Raw genomic sequence first — 17,566 nt, 5'->3', positions numbered from 1 at the left:
AGAAGTGTGGATGTTCGGAAGGTGAGAATAAATGTAAAAACGAATCATTTTGAGAGAAAGGTAATTAAATGTCAGAACAGAACAGATCAGTAAACTGTTGCAGCACAGAAAAAGGAGAGTGTTTAAGAAGCAAATTTAAAAGAGAATCAGCTGCAGTCTGCCGCTGACATAAAGGCGCTAACAGTGCTGAGTGATGTTGTACCTGACAGGAGTGTGTCACAGCTGTTATCACACCTGCTGTTAAACAGTAAATAAAGCCTCACCTCAGTGCACCTGTGCTGAGATAGCTTTGGTGTCGGTCATGTCGACGTCTACAACAAGCTTCCACCGTGTGGGAATATTTCGAAGACCTCCTTGTTTGACTCCTCATGTCAGAGCTTTGATCCTGAAGGGGAACACAGCAGAACAAACAGTATATACGCACTGTTATTCATACTCCTAACCACATACATACACTCAGACTGAGGTTCACCAGCGTCGGCCCTCACACAGCTCATCCTCCAAATGACTCAGTTATATGAATTCATCCCGATGGTTAACGAAAACCGAACGTCTGTGTTCCTGTCCTTTTTCTCTGATACTTAATGAATCTGGAGGACACACAGAACATTCTCTACAATTAGAGGTCTTGTATTCTTAATGAGGCCTGATGTCAAATGCAGGTTGTGTTGGAGCATAAGGGGCTATTAGGGCTGAGTGAAGGCAGTGCAGATGGAGGCTGAGTCCCCTGAATCATCTGGAGACTGAGCAAGGAGCAGAGAGTACGCCGATGCACAATGAAGCAGGAGGAGGAGGAAGACTGAGCCTAATGTTGCTGTTGTGCCATTTTTCTCCACTTGTTGATGACTGTCTTCACTGTGCTCCATGGTATATCTAATGCCTTGGAAACTCTTTCGTACCTTTCTCCTGACTGATACCTCTCAACAATGAGATCCTTTGATGCTTTCTCTGCTCTTTGTGGACCGTGGCTTTTGCTGTAAGATGCAACTGAGTAAATGTCAGAAAAATCCACAGAACAGCTGAACTTCATTTGGGGTTAATCAGAGTCACTTTAATTGATGGCAGGTGTGCACTGGCTACTACTCAACATGAGTTTGAATGCGATTGGTTAATTCTAGACACAGGCACAGCCCCAATTATAAGAGGGTGTGCACACTTATGCAACTGCATAATTTTGTTTTTTTATTCTTTATTTTTCCCCCCTAAAAGATCTCAGTTTGTTTTTCTGACTGAGTCACGTCAGTACGACGTCCCCTCTCTGTCGTCTGTTGTCAGACTGACTGACTTACTGCTACCATCAGCTCTCTGTTGAGTCAGGTTCAGACTGCATTTACTCAAGGAAAGCATTTGTCTAAACGCCACCGATCACTTCACTAAAATGGATCATTTCCTTCCCTATGCCTGTTGTTCCCTCTGCACAAACTAACACGGAAGAACAACCCTTACAGTCACCACTTGAGAGAAAAGCCCCACAAATTCTGGCGTATGAAACTACAGTCCCATCAGTGCAATCGAGGAAGCCCTTGTGAAACTTCGCATAGGAGATTTGGTGGGGAGATGTTTGTTGAAAACATGAAACACGTCAGCACACTGTACGTCCACATCCATCATACACAGAGTCACATTATCATTCATTTGGACTCATGTTTGTGATCATCTGATCAATGAAATGCAGTTTCAGAGGGTCATTATTCACCGTGGTTTTATTACCATGAGCTTCACTTTTCACATTAGTCATTTCATCCAAATGCCTATATAATGTGAAACCGATCAAATGGAGATGTAGGAGATGTTGCCCATACTGAAGTATCACAGAAAACAGTCACCCAAATCTGTCAGCAACCCTGTCTCCAGCAGCAGACAGCTGATTTCAGCGACAAAGCTTTGACAAACCCACTGTACATATCATGCCCGGCAACAAACAGCAAGTTAGAAACTGCTGCTGGAAAGTTTAACATCCGGCAGCCAAACAGCTGGGTATTCTTCTCAGGAGTGTCATGAATATTGGACTTGCATTCCAACACCACTCCAAACAAATCCCAATGTTGCTGTGTCTGTTTGCATGTGATGTAATGTAAGATGTGTTTTCAACTTGCCCTGCTGCTACTAAGTGGCCAAAAATGTGAGATCCATTCATCTTTACTACTTAATTCTTAAATATTAGAGTTTAATATTTGGTAGGTGATTGTTCAAAATATGTTTTTGTTCTCCCCTGTGCAAGCTGGCGAGCTGTGGCAGTGGCTGCCCTCAAAACAAGAGCGTCCTTTCTGTTGAAGGGTATTGAAGAGAGGACTGAAGGTGTTTTTCTGTTTTTCTGTAAATATAAACCTCTTCAATTCAGGAAATGATTATGAAGCCTTGCGTTTGCTACTAGAACCTAAAAATATAGATAATCAAATAAGAAGTCCCCTTGTTTTGTCTTTACATGACATAACCAGTGAATGTTAAAACATATCATAAAAAAATATTTGAATAGGGATTATATATTTTCACTTATTTATTTATTTATTTTTTTTATTTTTTTTACAAATACTAGCTTATTGCAAATTGTTAGATGTCCGTCTCTGGTAAATGGGTTGAAATGTCACTGTGTTCATTGACAATGGTGTGGAATGAGATCTGTGAAATGAGATCTATGGAGATGACTGGGAATTTTACCTTCAGCTGCACGTTTTTGTTTTCCTGTGGGAGGAAACCGGAGCACCCGGAGAAAACCCATTCAAACGCATGCAGCTCTGTGCTGCCCTCAGGTGTTAACCGCTGGTCCTGTTGTCGTCTGACCCGCAGGTGAAGATGTCTTTTCTTCCTCAGATCAGGCACGTGGTCGCTGGATGAGGGAAAATTGCCCATTAATCACTAGGTAATGTGCACTTTTCATAGAAGTAAATTAAGCCACTCTCGTGTATGTCATACGGTCTTCCTCCTGGTAAGACTGATATTTGATAATCATCAGCTCGGATAGTGACGTCATCTTTTAACAAATATGACCAGAAGTGGCCGCGGTCTGTGTTGATACCTCTGTGACAAATGACAGAGGACAGTCTGTATATCTGTGCTGTGTTTTCATCCATTGGGATTTCTATTAATTCTGATGGAGTCACGGGCTCCCTCAGGATCGACCCGTCATCAGCTGTTCGAGACAAATGCAGAGTTAAAATGTCAGGGCAAGTCCGGGCCTTTTCTATCCGTACTTCAAAGCCGCACATCGGGCATTTTGTCGGCGCGTTCATATCACGCATTAAAAGCGACGAAATTGTGTCATTTTTACCCATCGGTGGTAAAAAATAAATACTCGTGGCTGTGCATCTCCGTGGGGCAAATTTACATTGCTCACACGTGCTTGGTTCATTTATCTCAGCAGTCGTTTGCACTCCACATTGATTGAGCCAGCGCAAGAAGTGCTCCAATAAATCAACTATATCATTGTACTGTGCCAGTCTCAGTGTCGGCACTCTGTCGCTCAGCTCTGTCAGAACCTCGTAGATTTCTGCTGTAGTGAAAATCCTCCCTGGGTTATTGAGGGCTGTTAAAAACAGACCAGCAAATTCTGGAGTTGTAGACAGTCGTGTCAAACTCTCAGGGGGGCGGTGTGCTAGTGTCTCCTGCACGACCCTCATGTTCAGTACAGCCTGTAATGAAGCATTCATCCAGCAGTTATTATGTACGTTGGAAAACCTGCAGACTGATTTGCAGGGGTATCTGGACACTTTGTGACAAACAGGTGCAGCCTGTGGACCAGCTGTGGTTATTGAACCCGGCTGATCTGTGGGACTGGCTGGGGGGGCTGCCTCCGCCTCTTCCGGTGGAAAGTAATGCTCGACGAGTCTCCTTGCACCTTTAGTGACTAAAGAGCCCACAAACCAACCCAGGGCCAGCATGTTCTTTTTTCTTTTTTTTAGAATGAGTTTGAATCTGAAAAATGTGAATCGAAGAATCTGCTGCTCTTCTCGTGTGCTTGTGGAGATGAACAGTTGCAGTTGAAATGAGTGAAAACCTTTACTGAGGTGTTCTGTTAACCTTTAGTACTGATTACGTTCGACTGTGACGTATGAAAGGAACGGACTGAGCATGAACTATGTCGTGGCGTCATAGTGACGCCTTCGTGACGTTAAACGGAGCCCGAGAAGGAACACGGAGGGAAAAAAGTCAAAGGTACTCGTTAGGTGTGAGACCTTACATACACAGTTGTGTGCCTTTCCATTAGTGAGTTAGGTTTTGTTTTCAAAACAAGCCTGACGGGAAACCATGTAAAATAAACTTTGCATTGCATTAACACCATTATCGTATCATTTACATATCTACAAGTAAATAAACGAGTCAATGCAACCAATCAACATTTTGTGTTATAAGGTTTGTTTCATTTGTGCTCCATGTGTTCCCATACTATTTTGACAAAACATACACGAACCACAATGCATAATTTAAGTTAATTTTCCTTAGCTTTAACTCTTTTAAAGTATATATATTTTTGGGGCTTTTTATGCCTTTATTAGATAGTACAGTAGAGAGAGACAGGAAATGGGGAGGCAGAGAGAGGGGGAATGACATGCAGTAGAGGGCCGTCCGATGCAGGATTCGAGCCAGGGCCGACTGCAGCCTCTACATATGGGGCGTCTGCTCAACCCACTGCGCCACTTGACACCCCAGCTTTAACTCTTTTAAAGAGTACAGCTCTACATCTGTCACAAGTTAAAGAGATAGTTCGGGTTATCTGATGTGGAGTGAGATAGTCGTCATGCCAGTGCAGTAGATCTGGATGAGTGCGCTGCCAGTTACGAGAGGAGGCCGGAAGCACCAGCACAGAGGCAGAGCGATGTGTTACTGTATACTGGGCCTGCAGAAAAAAAACGTGTTTTAAACGATGCCCACTGAAACAATCCAATATCTGTTCAAATGCACAACTCATGTATCAAAACAAAGTGAAGTTTAGCTCTTTCTCAGCAGTAGTGCTCGCTGTAGGTGCGCTTGTGCATAGGAATACAGTACTATTCCTTCTGCTAGTGTACCGTGTTCCCTGCTGCCTCTCCTAACTGGCTGCGTGCTGATCCGAATCTACTGCAGTAACACACTGACTATGCATGACTACCTCACACAACCCCGCGTCAAATGACCTGAACTATCCCTTGAAATTAACACGATAAAACATGTTGACTCTGGTTTTGGCATTGATGGTGTTTCCATGGTGGTCACACAGGAGCTGAGGTCAAGAATGGAAGAAGGAACCAAATGTAAAAAACAGTGAAAGAGAGAACACTGCTGAAAAGAACCATCGGCAAAACCCATAAACCCTCAGAGCAGAGGCATTGAGGGGAAGAACTTGGACTATTAAAGTTCACTAACTGCAGTACCACTTGTTTAAAATGTCTTCACAAGAGTTGGTCTGATGGCAAATTCCATTTCAATATGTCAAAAGGGCATATGCCACTTTATACAGGGCTAACAAAAAAACTACTTCTAATCAGTCATCACAAGTTTGTTTGTTAGGAACTTGCTCTGTAAAAAATGGCCTGTTCACTTAGTTTTCAATGGGGCACAATGTGGCTCCAAAACTGTTGGAAATATTTGCACAGATGGATAACAGAGAGAATGTTTGAGAAATTCCCTTTTGAACCTTGAGTTGGGTTGAATTTTCTCATTTTCCTTTAAACTCAGGAGGTTTTGTTTCTTTAATAACCAAAACTGTACGACTTGATAAGACTTTGACGTAATCTTTCTAAGCCTTTGTTATCGGTAGTATGGCTCCTCTTATACTTCATAACCACTGCTGTAACTGTGTTTCGGCTTATAAGTACTGTTGTACCCTCTCCCGTCTTTTAGAAGTCTCACAATCTGGCTTCTTACTTGTTTTTCCTTACCACGTTGCATTGGGCAAAGACCAGGCCAAAACTGAGAAAGCTCTGGTGTTCACAGGTTCTGTTATAACCTTGTTAATGCAGTTAGATCACTTTTGTTTCACTGAGGTTTTACTTTGGGACCTGTATTTTCAATGCAGTCTATCTAACCTGTTTGTTTGTTGATTATACATCAGGTCAAATACCCTACATTTCAACTTAAAAATAATACAATTATTGTAAGATGGTACAATTTTGAACAGGGGTGTACTCAGTTTTGTACTCAGTCAGTAATTCAGTTCAGTTTAGTTATTTATTTGATAGGGACAATGCATTTTAACATAGTTTCAAGATAGGGTATGAAACTAATGCGTTGCAGAAAGAGTTTATAGCTATTGCTAATTCTCGACCCCTGCCCCTAGTTGGGCTTTTACATGTCCAATGTAATTAAAACAGTCAATACCAAAAACAACACAAACAGACAACACAATTTAAGCATCACAGGCTTTAAAGTTGTAAACTGGTCATTTGTGAAGCCATGTGGAGAAAACATTCAGTGAAGCTGAGGACAGGAACATGACAAAATTGTGTGTGGGTACATGGAGAGGCTTAATGTGGGTAATTATACCTTTGATGTCGACTGAATCACTCATGAGTGAGGGACTATAAATCAGGCAGCAGTGGTTAAAGTCTGATCTTCAGCAGACTGAGCACAGTGGCCATCATGAGAGTGAGTCTAGTTCATTTGGTCATTTAATCTGGTGATTTCAATAAAATTTTACCTGACCACTTAAACTTAAATAGTTTCGGATAATAATTACGACAATACATACGATCAAAAGCAGCTTACAGCATCAGAAACACATACACTGTATATTCAGCATGTGTGTCACTGTATTTGTGGTTACATTAGACACCGCAGGAGGAGTAGGGGAAATCATAGCAAATGCTTTCAGGAATGATGGAGCTGCAGTTTGGGTTCATGGATCCAGAAAAGTACCTCAGTAAGAAGTCGGCAGAGAGGATGGCCTCCCGGGACAGACCACAGTGCAAGAACTTCTTCCGGAAGACCTTTTAAACCTGCTTTCAAGTGAGAGAGAGGACATTAAGTCACAATGTTTAGAGCAGCAAGCTTCAATTAAAGTTGTTTTTAAAAGGTTGACTGTGGGCTATGACTGTGTGAAATGGTAACTGTTACCTTCGACCATGCAGGAAATGAATGACCCCCACAACCATAAAATGGTAGACAAGGGTATTCCGAAGACCTGTACAATTGTTATTCCTTAATTTTCAAGTAAATTAAACGGACCTGGACTTGATCAAAGTGTATAATCTAGTTCAGAATGAAAATTCAGGTTATTACTAGGTTACATTTTTTTGTTGTTTCTCCATAATTTTGAATTTGGCTCTCTAATTATTTAATTTGGTGTGACAGAGAATGTCACACAGCTCTTCTGAATGAAAATTCATACCAATACTTCCATACCAAAAATAGGATTTTCCATAGATAGACTATTTAAAAAAGCTATCCCCTTTTTCCCAAAAACCGTGTGCACTTGCAGGCCAATGAAATGATGTCACGATTTACACCATTTGCTACATTATTAGTATTTTTTTTCATAATATCTGTAGTTGATGACATCCAGCAGGGATGTACTTTAGGGTTTGTGTTGCAGACTGTTCTCCAAACTTCCTCCATCTCTGGGCATCCCAAGGGATTTTTTTTGTTTCTTTGTTTTTAACTAAGTTAGTTTCAGGAGTTGCTAAGTATCCATTTCAATTCTTCATATTCCTAAATGGGTGTAAAAACAAATCTCCACGAGGACAGGAAAACACAAAGACTCTCACAAGCCTTCACAGTCAAAAGCAAGGATTAAATTTCAATACAGAAAAAGTGACTTATTGTCCCACAAGTTCCTACAAAATGGCACAGCAGCACCACCAGCAGGCAGAACAATAAAGCTACACTCACCAACCAGCCAGCCAGCATCAACACTACAAAGTGCAGGACACTTTATTTTTTTAGCTCATTTTATGACAATCGAAGCTTCCATCGAATTAAAGATATGAAAAATTTTAAAAATAAGAGCTACAGGCTGAGCTCGGTAAAACAAACAAAAACAAAAAACAAAACAAAAAAACTTAGATTAATCTAAATTGAGAGACAACAGATGATTAAAAACTCAAAACCTTTATTTTACACCGCAATACTAAAATCTTTCAATATACAAAGTTGCTGGCATGTTCAGTCAGTTGTTTAAGTCCCTTTGAAAATCAGTCAGCTCATACATTTCAACCACTTTACAATCAAGGTAAACGAAATAACAAGAACACTTCCTGCCTTGTTGAAATAATTTTTGACGACATTGAAAAGAAACCTACTAGTTAATACTTCAGTGAGATATCAGTAACTGCTATGAGGACAGAGAATAAAGTATTTACTGACAGAAATACATGCTTTAGATTTAAGGCAGGCTTTGGGTTTCACAAGTCTGGAGAGAGAATAAGTATGACCACTGCCAATCTGCAGGTGTGACTTTGGTCCTATTTGTGACATTTGTAGGTATAAACTACCCTAGCCCAATTGAGTGTGGTCCACTCTAAATTTCAATAAGGGATGGTCCAAGGTTTCTTGCTAGTGAGGTGAAGAAGATCCTTTTCAGGATTTGGGCAGTCGTGCAGCAATTTCATTGTTGGTTTGCAGCGGCCCACCCACCAAAGTCTTCAGCTTCTCCATTACTGACTCCAACCTGGATTCAGACGAAAACCTGGGCTGCCCGTGTCCGAGGTCCCTATACATGTGAATTAAAGTGTTGGCAGTTCAATTAATGTAAAGTCAAAAATAAGTCACTGTCAAGAGGGTATTATACCTAGTCAAATTCAGTTTTATTTCAGACTTCCCTTTGATTCACAAAACATAGAAAATGCATTCGTAACCACTTCAAACACAAACTTTCAATGGGAACTTGTCAAACATTCACCACATCAACCTCTGAGCTCACTTGCAAACTTCAACACACTTTCAGTGTTTCCCCCCCCCACACAGACTTCACTAGCACAAAGTCACATTTTCACACAGAGAGGGTGGTAACAAGGAGAAAATAAAACACGCAACCAGACACAGCATTCACATCAAATCAGACAGCAAGAGAAAGCTATGAAAGGATACAAATACTCATTGCACTTGACATTTCACTGTGTTTAAAGAATTAAGGTTGATAGAAAACAATGAGAAAAAGCAGAGACCTTAAGGATCTCGAGACGCAATAAATGTCCTTTTGATGGCCATTAGGAACACACTCGTACTTGCTTCTTCCTCTCACACTCGCACAAAGCCACAGGTTCTTCTCAACTCTCGCATTTGTCTCTTTAAAAAAAAAAAAAAAAAAAAAAAAAAAAACTTTGCACAAACAGTCCTTCTCACACTTGCTTTCTTTCATTTTACGCTCCCGTTCGCTCACTCTCACACGGTCCAACACAAATCCCACTCATTGATCTTGAAAAGCGACAAGAGCAGACAAGATTTCTATATCCATAAAAAGGGGAGAGGAAAAAAGAACACCCACCGTCTAACACAGTATATGCAGAGTGAAGCTGTGTTCTTTGATGACAAAGCATTTACACATGGGAAGAGGGGAACTGATACTGAGATCTGTCGAACATTGCTGCCAATGAGGCGCTTCCTCCCGGGAAATTGGGAAAGAGTTGGTGAACTGCAGAAGAGATTTTCATGAAGGCGTTTCCAAAAGATATCAAACAAAAACAAACAAAAAGATGCAATCAAATGCACATATACAACTTACAGATATATAATTATATCAAACCCATTTTACAAGGGGCTGAGGAGCTCTTGAGATACTCGTGCATGTTTATAAATACTTATCTCGCATGCACAATCATCTCTGTGACATTTTCTCAAAAACAAAAAAGGTAGTGTGGCAGTTTCATCTAACAAACTAAACTTTTCACCCATTCAGTGCATGACTACATCATCAGTCACATGCAAGTACAAATTTTCTCTTTAACAAAATAAAAGGCAGTGTATTTTTAAATAATTGGAAAAAAGATATAAGCAGTTCCCCTCTATAGGTATACTTACCAGATTAGCCTAATAGCAAAAAAAGGGTCAACTTGAAACTATCTACATTCCCCAACTAGAAGACTTAGACTCCATAGATGTGCCAAAGCCAGAGCTGAAGCCACTGTTTGAGGCGGTGTTAGTGCCTGCAGCCCAGCCGAGGCTAGCTGAGCTAGGGCTGCTGTAACTGGTGCTGGCAGAGCTATACGTCTGGTCTCGGGTTGTAGTGGCTGTGCCTGCCGTTGTGGTCAGACCCTGCTGGTTAGCCAGCATGCCCATCATTCCCCAACTGCTCTGCAGAGCTGCCTGGGCAGCAGCCACCATTGCCGGGTTAAGACCGAGAGCCCCAAAGTTAACCCCACTGCTACCACTGCCTAGCCCACCACGATTACTGCCATAGCCCTGACTGAACCCACCAGCCCCAAACCGCCCACGATCCATCATTTGCCTACTATTATTGTGTTTGGGCTCTGCATTGGAGATGTGCACGCTGACACCCTTGATGATCAAGTCCTCTCCACATAGGGCTTGGGCAACCTGAGAAATAAGTGACGAGAAGATTACTGTTATCACATGCACTTATTATATAACTCAAACTTAATCTGGTGATGTTAAGTCATCATATCTGCCACTTGCAGTGCAATACCCCCTTTTAATACTGTTTATACTCTTTTTTATTCATATACCATATTTCTATGCTTGTAATTTGTAATATTTTAACACAGTAAGACTGATGCACCTGCCTTGTAGTTTTATAATTTACAATTTAGAACATAGTAAGCACATCAGCTTGTAATTATGACATCTACTAATACTCAAACTGTGCCATTCATGATGAATCTCACCTGGTCATCTGCAAATGTGACAAATGCAAAAGCCCGGAAAGGTTTGGGGATGAAGACATCAGTGACTTCACCATACTGCATGAAGTACTGCCTCAGGTCATCAGTTGTCATGTCCTCTGTACAACGGCCAACAAAGATTTTACGGCTCCGCATTGGCTCATCAGGACACGCCTGAGAGGACAAAGAGGCACAGCCATAAATCAAATTTACATTGAATTATGTTTTTTTAAGTCATGCTGCTGACTAATTCAGATTGGTTTTTCCAAGATTTAATAAACATCTGTGACATACATAAAAGGTAAAAAAACTAGAGCAGATGACTTCATCCATTGCAATCCAGTGAATGTATCATTTAAAAAAAGTGAAATTAGGAGGAAGAATAGAAGACAAAGCTTTTATTTGTCTTTGCACAGCTGTACAACAAAATCTGTAAAGATTTAAGAAGCAGACTCCCACCACACTGTCATCTACAACAAATGGTATTTGTGTTGATGGTGGGTGTGAAGTCGTGTGTTTAGAGTGAGTAGAGAAGAGGACTCAGCCCACAGCCCTGTGGAGCTCCAGTGCTCAGTGTCAGGGTTGGGGAGAGATTTGTTCCCAGCCTGACAGTCTGTGCACAAGTCTTCCATATGCATGTGTGCTGGCTGACACCTCGGTCAAGCAGTTTGCTCACCATTCTCCTGGGGATGATCGTATCGAGTTAAAGTCCACAAACAACATCCTCTCACATGTTCCCGAGTGCTCCAGATGGGTCACTGCAGTATGGTGGGCTGTGTTGATCTGTTGTCTCAGTAGGCAAATTGGTGTTGGTCCAGAGTGGATTGAAACAAAAGGACCAGCCTCTCAAAACACTTCATTAAAGAGGAGGTGAGAGGCACAGGTCTGTAGTCGTTGAGGCTTCTGATAGATGTTCTCTTTGCGACTGGCACAAGTGGCAGACTTAAAGCCTTTGCAGACAGTGCATATTGACAAGGAAAGATTAAAGATGTTGCTGAGAACCTCTGCCAACTGATCTGCACGGTCTCTGAGTGCCTTCCCTGGAATAGCGGCAGGGCCGGCAGCATTCCTGTGGTTGACACTACAGAGCATTCTCCTGAAGTACCAGTGGCTGGTAGCAGTGCAGTCCCTGTCTCTGCCTTATACACCTCATTTACCTCAAGGTGAAAAAGTGGTTGAGTTCTTCAGCTAGCAAGACGCTGCTGCTGCTACTGCTGGTGGTGGTGGTTGGGTCTTTGCGGCCTTTGCAGTCTGTGAGGTACTGAAAGCCTTGCCATACACACTGAGGGTCCCCATCACTGACGTGTCTTTCAGTTTTTCTGATTGTAGCCTGCCTTTGCCTCCTTGATGGCTCCCTTCAGGTTGGATCTGGTGACACTGTATAGCTCCAGACCTGGAGACTGTGTTGTCCCTCAAGAGAAGCTTGATGTCCCTTCTCATCCATGGTTTATTATTTGGAAAGCATCTGATATGTTGTCAACAATGACATTATCAATACTGTTCTGTGCGTTAAACAGGACAGTGGATGTATAGTTGTGTTGTGCAAATAAATCCCAATGAGTATGCTCAAAGCAGTCCTAAAGTTGAGTGGAAGCCCCCTTAGGCCAAGGCTATATCCACACCTATGTTTTGATTTGAAAACAGCATTTTCAAATGAAAACTATCTCTGTCCAGACTACCGTTTTAGCTCCCTTTCAGAAAAGATCTGTCTATACTATCACACCTGAAAACACATACATACCTGGGCAATCACATACACTGGGCATGAGAAAGCTGGTGTAAACAGGAAGCAGATTGTCTACTCTGCAGTTGATTAGTTGCAAAAAATACTATGATCGAGGAGCAGCAAAGACAGCTGCCGTGTTAAAATGCAGAATTTAACTCAACAGCTGATAACGAAGACAGCAAGGTCAGTAACACTTGTATTTCATTATCATGTTGTATTCACCACTGGTAGTCGAGGCTGATGAGACCCAATCAGGGAGCGACCGTGGGTGTCTACGTCACGGTTTCCAAAGGGTTCCGTTTTTGCCTCTCCAGACAACAACGCAAACCCCCGGAGCTTTCAAACTAAAACTGGGCCAGCAGCGTTTCTGTCTTATGTGTTTTAAAACGAAAACATAGTAGTGTGGACATAGTTCAAGTCTTTATGGTTCTCATAGAAAGCTTAGTTCTGCTAATGATGCATGATTGCCAGTGCTATCCTGGTGTTACTGCTTGGTGTAAGGTACGCAACCAACTCCAATTTTTTAATTTGCAATGTATTATCCTCCATATTATTTAATGATTGTTTGTAATTTTGTCATCCCGGTTTAACATTACTTGTAAATACAAAAACCAACCATCCTCAAAACTGCAGACTGAGATGTTCCCATCAAAAAACTGAATAGAATTACCGGCTGGCAGATGTATGCGTCCGCCAAACAGTAAAGTTGCAAATATGGTCACAATATGGTCTCCCCTTCCTGAGGTACAGCACTGAATAATGGCCAGAAGTGTTTTTGCTGAAAATTATGTCACAGTGAAGTTGACCTTGACCATTTGGATATAAAATGTCATCACTTCATCATTTTATCCAATCAGACATTTGTGTTGAATTGTGACATAATTTGACCTTTGACCACCAAATGCTAATCAGTTCCTCCTTGAGTCCAAGTGAATGTTCTTGCCAAATCAAATTCCTTCAAGGCAGTCTTAAGATATCACATTCAAGAGGCCAAAAACATGTTTTGTGAGGTCACAGCGAACTTGACCTTTGACCACCAAAATCTAATCAGTTCATCCTTGAGGCTAAATGAAGGTGGACAGACTGATAACCCAAAAACATAATTCCTCCTGTTCCTGGCAAGGCGACAAAATGAATTCAGCATTCACCATGTATGGTCAAACAGGAATCTAACATATAACTCCTGGTGCCCATCAAAACCTCATTGACTGATACTTGATGATCTAAGTCATGATGTTCCTGACCATTCTCTGTGCTCAAGAAATGGTGCTTAACTTACCTTTGAGTTCGGAAGTTTGCAATCACACCATCTTCCATCAATCATGTGTCTCTGAGCAATGACTTTGGTTTGCGTCTCATAGTCAGTGAACCGGACAAACCCAAAACCTTTTGAGTTGCCAGTTTTTGCGTCTCTCTTGACCTGCAGTGAACACAGAGGAAAACGAGAAATCCAAAACATATTCTTTTTACACTCGAGGTCCAGCAAAGAAATATTGACAAAAAAGAAAATATTCACAGCCATGTGAGATGTCACTACCTGCACCATGATGACCTCCCCAAAAGTACTGAAATAATCTTTCAGGTCTTGTTCCGTTGTTTTCCATGGCAGCCCGAGGACAATGAGATCTGATGTCTTCTGAAAGCCCCTCTTGACTTTCACAGCTGAGGCAGCATCTATTTCATCCATCTTCCTTTTGTTATCTGTGAAGGATAAAAAAAAATTAATTTCATCAGTAAAATTGAGTATATTATTCTAAAACCATGGGCAATAATATGCTGCCATAACAGCCTCCACTCTTCCGTGAAGGCTTTTCACAAGACTTTTAGAACCTAGCTGCAGGGATTTGCTCCCATTCAGCCACAAGAATATTGACGTTTGGTGATAAGGCCTGGCTTGCAGTCGTTGCTCCGGGCCATTCCAAAGGTGTAAGATGTTGTTGAGGCATAAATGTAGTCTAACAAAACTATATTTATGTAGTTCGCCATATACTGTAGCTCCAATAGTCACTGGAAAAACTCAAGTTATTTACACCAACACCCGCCTCACCTTTGGGATAATTGACGACGTAAACCAGATTTCCCCAGTCGTTCTCCGGTGCATGCAGGACACCTTCCACAAGCCGGACTCCCCTCATGCACTGGGACTCCGGGTTCCTGTACCGCAGACCACACGCCCCTGGAAACTGTGCTGCTACCGACGACAGCAAAACAGTCCCGTCGTCCTCCGAGGGGATCTCCATGGGCTCCTCGTTTTCATCCTCGGCTACACGGATGTACAGCTCCGACATGGTCTCTGAGACGCTGAGCTCTGGTCCAGGAGGAATCACTGATAGAGCCCGAGTTATTAGTAAACACTGGGATGATGCACACGAGTTTGAACGTCGATCCTCGCTCAAGTTTACCGCTGCTAACTGAGTGAATACAAGAATAGACAAGACTGAAATACAAGAGCAATCAAACGCAGACAGACAAACTGTGTGAAACCAGACTCCCAACTCTCTCACATTCAATAGCTGGCGGCCATGAGAGCTGAATGTTTTCTTTCCCTCTGACGGCACGCGTAAACAAGTTAGCTAACCGAGCTAACAAGCTAGCAAACTCAAGGCAGCTTCAAAAATGAATGACCATCTAGTTTAGCGACGTGTCAACAAACAGACGAGCCCCCTGCTTGTCTGCGAACGCGTTGCCAAAAATTGTGCCCAAGTAAAAACATCGACAAGTTATCTTATTCTAAACTGAAGCACAAAATCGTCAAACCAAAGCGGCTACCCTCACTAACCTCAAAGCTTGCTAACAAAATGGCTGCTCACCTTGTGAAGATGACATCATCGAGTTGGGAGGGCACACTCTTGACTTTTGTAGGGATGCCAAAAATAAAAATGAAAAACTTTTAGCTAAAACTATGGCTTCAGATCACCAGTTGTCGCTTAATTCTTTTATAAACTTGACTTAAACGCTATTTGGTTAACATTATTAATCTTATCGTGTTATATGACCTGTAATAGCCACAGTTTAAAGCTCCGGGTGTACCCTTTGAAGTATAACCATAAAGATTCACCATGAAAACCCAAACAAAAGGTGCGCACTGAAAAATAATTTTGTAACTATGTATCATGTGAAAAAATGTTTTCCCCATAATATATGAGTTTGATCTTTGTTTTATTCGTTTATGGATAACATTTCAGATACTTGAATACGCTATAATTATAATAAAATGTGTTTATGATATGTATAATTCGGCCTAAAATGATATTTAGCTAGTAATATAGCTAAATTTACATACAAATCGTCTTCAAGCTATTCCAACCTTATTTTTTAGATTAAAATTTGGGGTGTATAAAATGATATAAGAAATCAAAAATAGGAAAAAAAAATCATCAAAGACAGTTTGATTTGAACACTTCTCCATTTTTCTCAGTGCAAACATCATAATAATGAAGAGCTGCAAAAATATATGTGATGCTGTGGCATAGCATTATTATAAAGCAACTTAAGGTGAAATAATAGGAGAACAGGATGTTAATGGTTAATTCACAATAGATCATCATCACAGATTATTTAATGACAAAAGTTTTCAAGTTAGCAGGTCTACAGCTGCTTTAAAACCTGTTTTTCACACACGCTGAAGACAGTGATCATTGTTTGTGTCTCTTTTGTTACTTGCTTTTAACATGACAGAGTAAACACACCTGTGTTTTTTTCGCCTCCCCAGTGAAATCAGCCCCCGCAACTTACCTATAAATAGGCCGGGATCAGACTGCCTGCTGATGTTTTCATCTGTGGAAGTGTCATGGATTGGGTACGATTTGGCATCCTTCTCAGAATGATGTGAGTGACATAAAGTTGTACAGAAATTTACTTTAACTATTGACCATCTTCAAAATATAAGCTCGATTCTACATTCTTTTCTGCAGTGTTTTACAGTGTTTTATCACGAGGAATGTGTTGTCAATTCAGAAAAGAGAATGGGTTGATACTCCAACAGCAAAATCAACAGGTAAAACTTTATTCTATGATAACTGCAAATGTTTACAATGTTTTCACATGGTATCTGAGGAAAATTGTACTTTTGTACTTTTTCAGAGGGAGATGTGACTTGTTTTTCTGAATACATGGAGGTGTGGATTCACAGTGCGAGAATTGAAGGGTTGGCAGTCTGGCTCTCTAGGGCCTTACAAGTCCAAGGTAATTGTTTCTGACACATCAAGTGGCAAAATATTGATATAAATATGAGAATGAGTACTTTGCCTTAGAATTGCCTTTTCTTTCCATAAGTCAACATTGCATCTCTGGATCACCTAAACCTCCAGCTGTCTGCCTGTGGATTCTCACTGCACAAAGGCCCTGACAAGAACTTCATTTTTAGAGTCAGTTACACTGGATGTTTTGTCCAGCAACTGGTATGTCACTCGTTTAAGAAATATCTAATCCATATATCAGACATTGACATTCAACCTTTTGCGCCCAGGCCTGGTGGTGACAAATCTTTGATTGTATTATAACTATTCAGCATGACTTCCACGTGCTTACACTGAATTTGATGAAGAGGATAAATCGATTCAGAGGCAGACGCCACAGTTTCATAATGACGTGCCCCGTCGTTTCTGTACTGCCCAACAGAGAGCAAGTCCAGTGTGACCCTGAGTATATTCAGGTAAATGCTCAGTGGTGTTCATCACACATACATTTCACATTTCACTGTTTTCATTTGGCATTTAGCCACATTTCAACAAAGTTTGTTTGGGTTGCTTTCTAATTCTGATAGGATTTGTGTATGTCTTAAGGTGATCAGACAAGTTCCCCATGACAACTGGAATAATGAGGTAGTAATTCATTTAATTCTTATAAATGTTCTCAAATACATTTGTAGATGCGTATGGATAAGAGAGGGAACAAATCTGTCTTTGACTGTTTTTGTGTTTGCATGTTTGGTTTTGCGTCACAGTTGCAGTGGTCACTGTCTTTGAGCGATCACCTCATTGTAGCTCTGGAGGATGCCAGCCTGATCCAGATGGACATTGACATGAACGGACCAGACATTACAGTCCATGGCAGGAGGAAGGAGATTTTGAGCCCTATGAAGGTAAGG

The 17,566-nt window shown here is 41.3% G+C and overlaps 1 protein-coding gene across 2 annotated transcripts; it reads right to left on the bottom strand.

Moving 5' to 3' along the window:
- Positions 1-8,006: 8,006 nt before the first annotated feature.
- On the bottom strand, positions 8,007-15,273 carry tardbp (TAR DNA binding protein). Of its 2 annotated transcripts, XR_002665005.1 has the most exons (8): positions 14,982-15,273; positions 14,525-14,888; positions 14,015-14,178; positions 13,757-13,897; positions 10,755-10,925; positions 10,362-10,446; positions 9,398-9,544; positions 8,007-8,623 (listed from the first exon to the last, which is right to left on the bottom strand). XR_002665005.1 is itself a non-coding variant. In XM_022741711.1 (6 exons), exons 2-6 carry the CDS (start codon positions 14,763-14,765, stop codon positions 9,973-9,975), a joined length of 1,191 nt encoding a protein of 396 aa, XP_022597432.1. In that variant the 5' UTR covers positions 14,766-14,888; positions 14,982-15,273; the 3' UTR covers positions 9,451-9,972. The 2 variants fall into 2 exon arrangements, 1 of the variants encoding a protein (XP_022597432.1); XM_022741711.1 differs by lacking the exon at positions 8,007-8,623 and having other exon boundaries at positions 9,451-10,446.
- Between the last annotated feature and the right edge of the window lie 2,293 nt (positions 15,274-17,566).

Source organism: Seriola dumerili, unplaced genomic scaffold, assembly GCF_002260705.1.
Source record: "Seriola dumerili isolate Sdu_G_001 unplaced genomic scaffold, Sdu_1.0 BDQW01000056.1, whole genome shotgun sequence".
Lineage (NCBI taxonomy): Eukaryota > Metazoa > Chordata > Actinopteri > Carangiformes > Carangidae > Seriola > Seriola dumerili.
The sequence above is the reverse complement of the archived record's forward strand: the minus strand, read 5'-3'. Positions and strand labels throughout refer to the sequence as shown.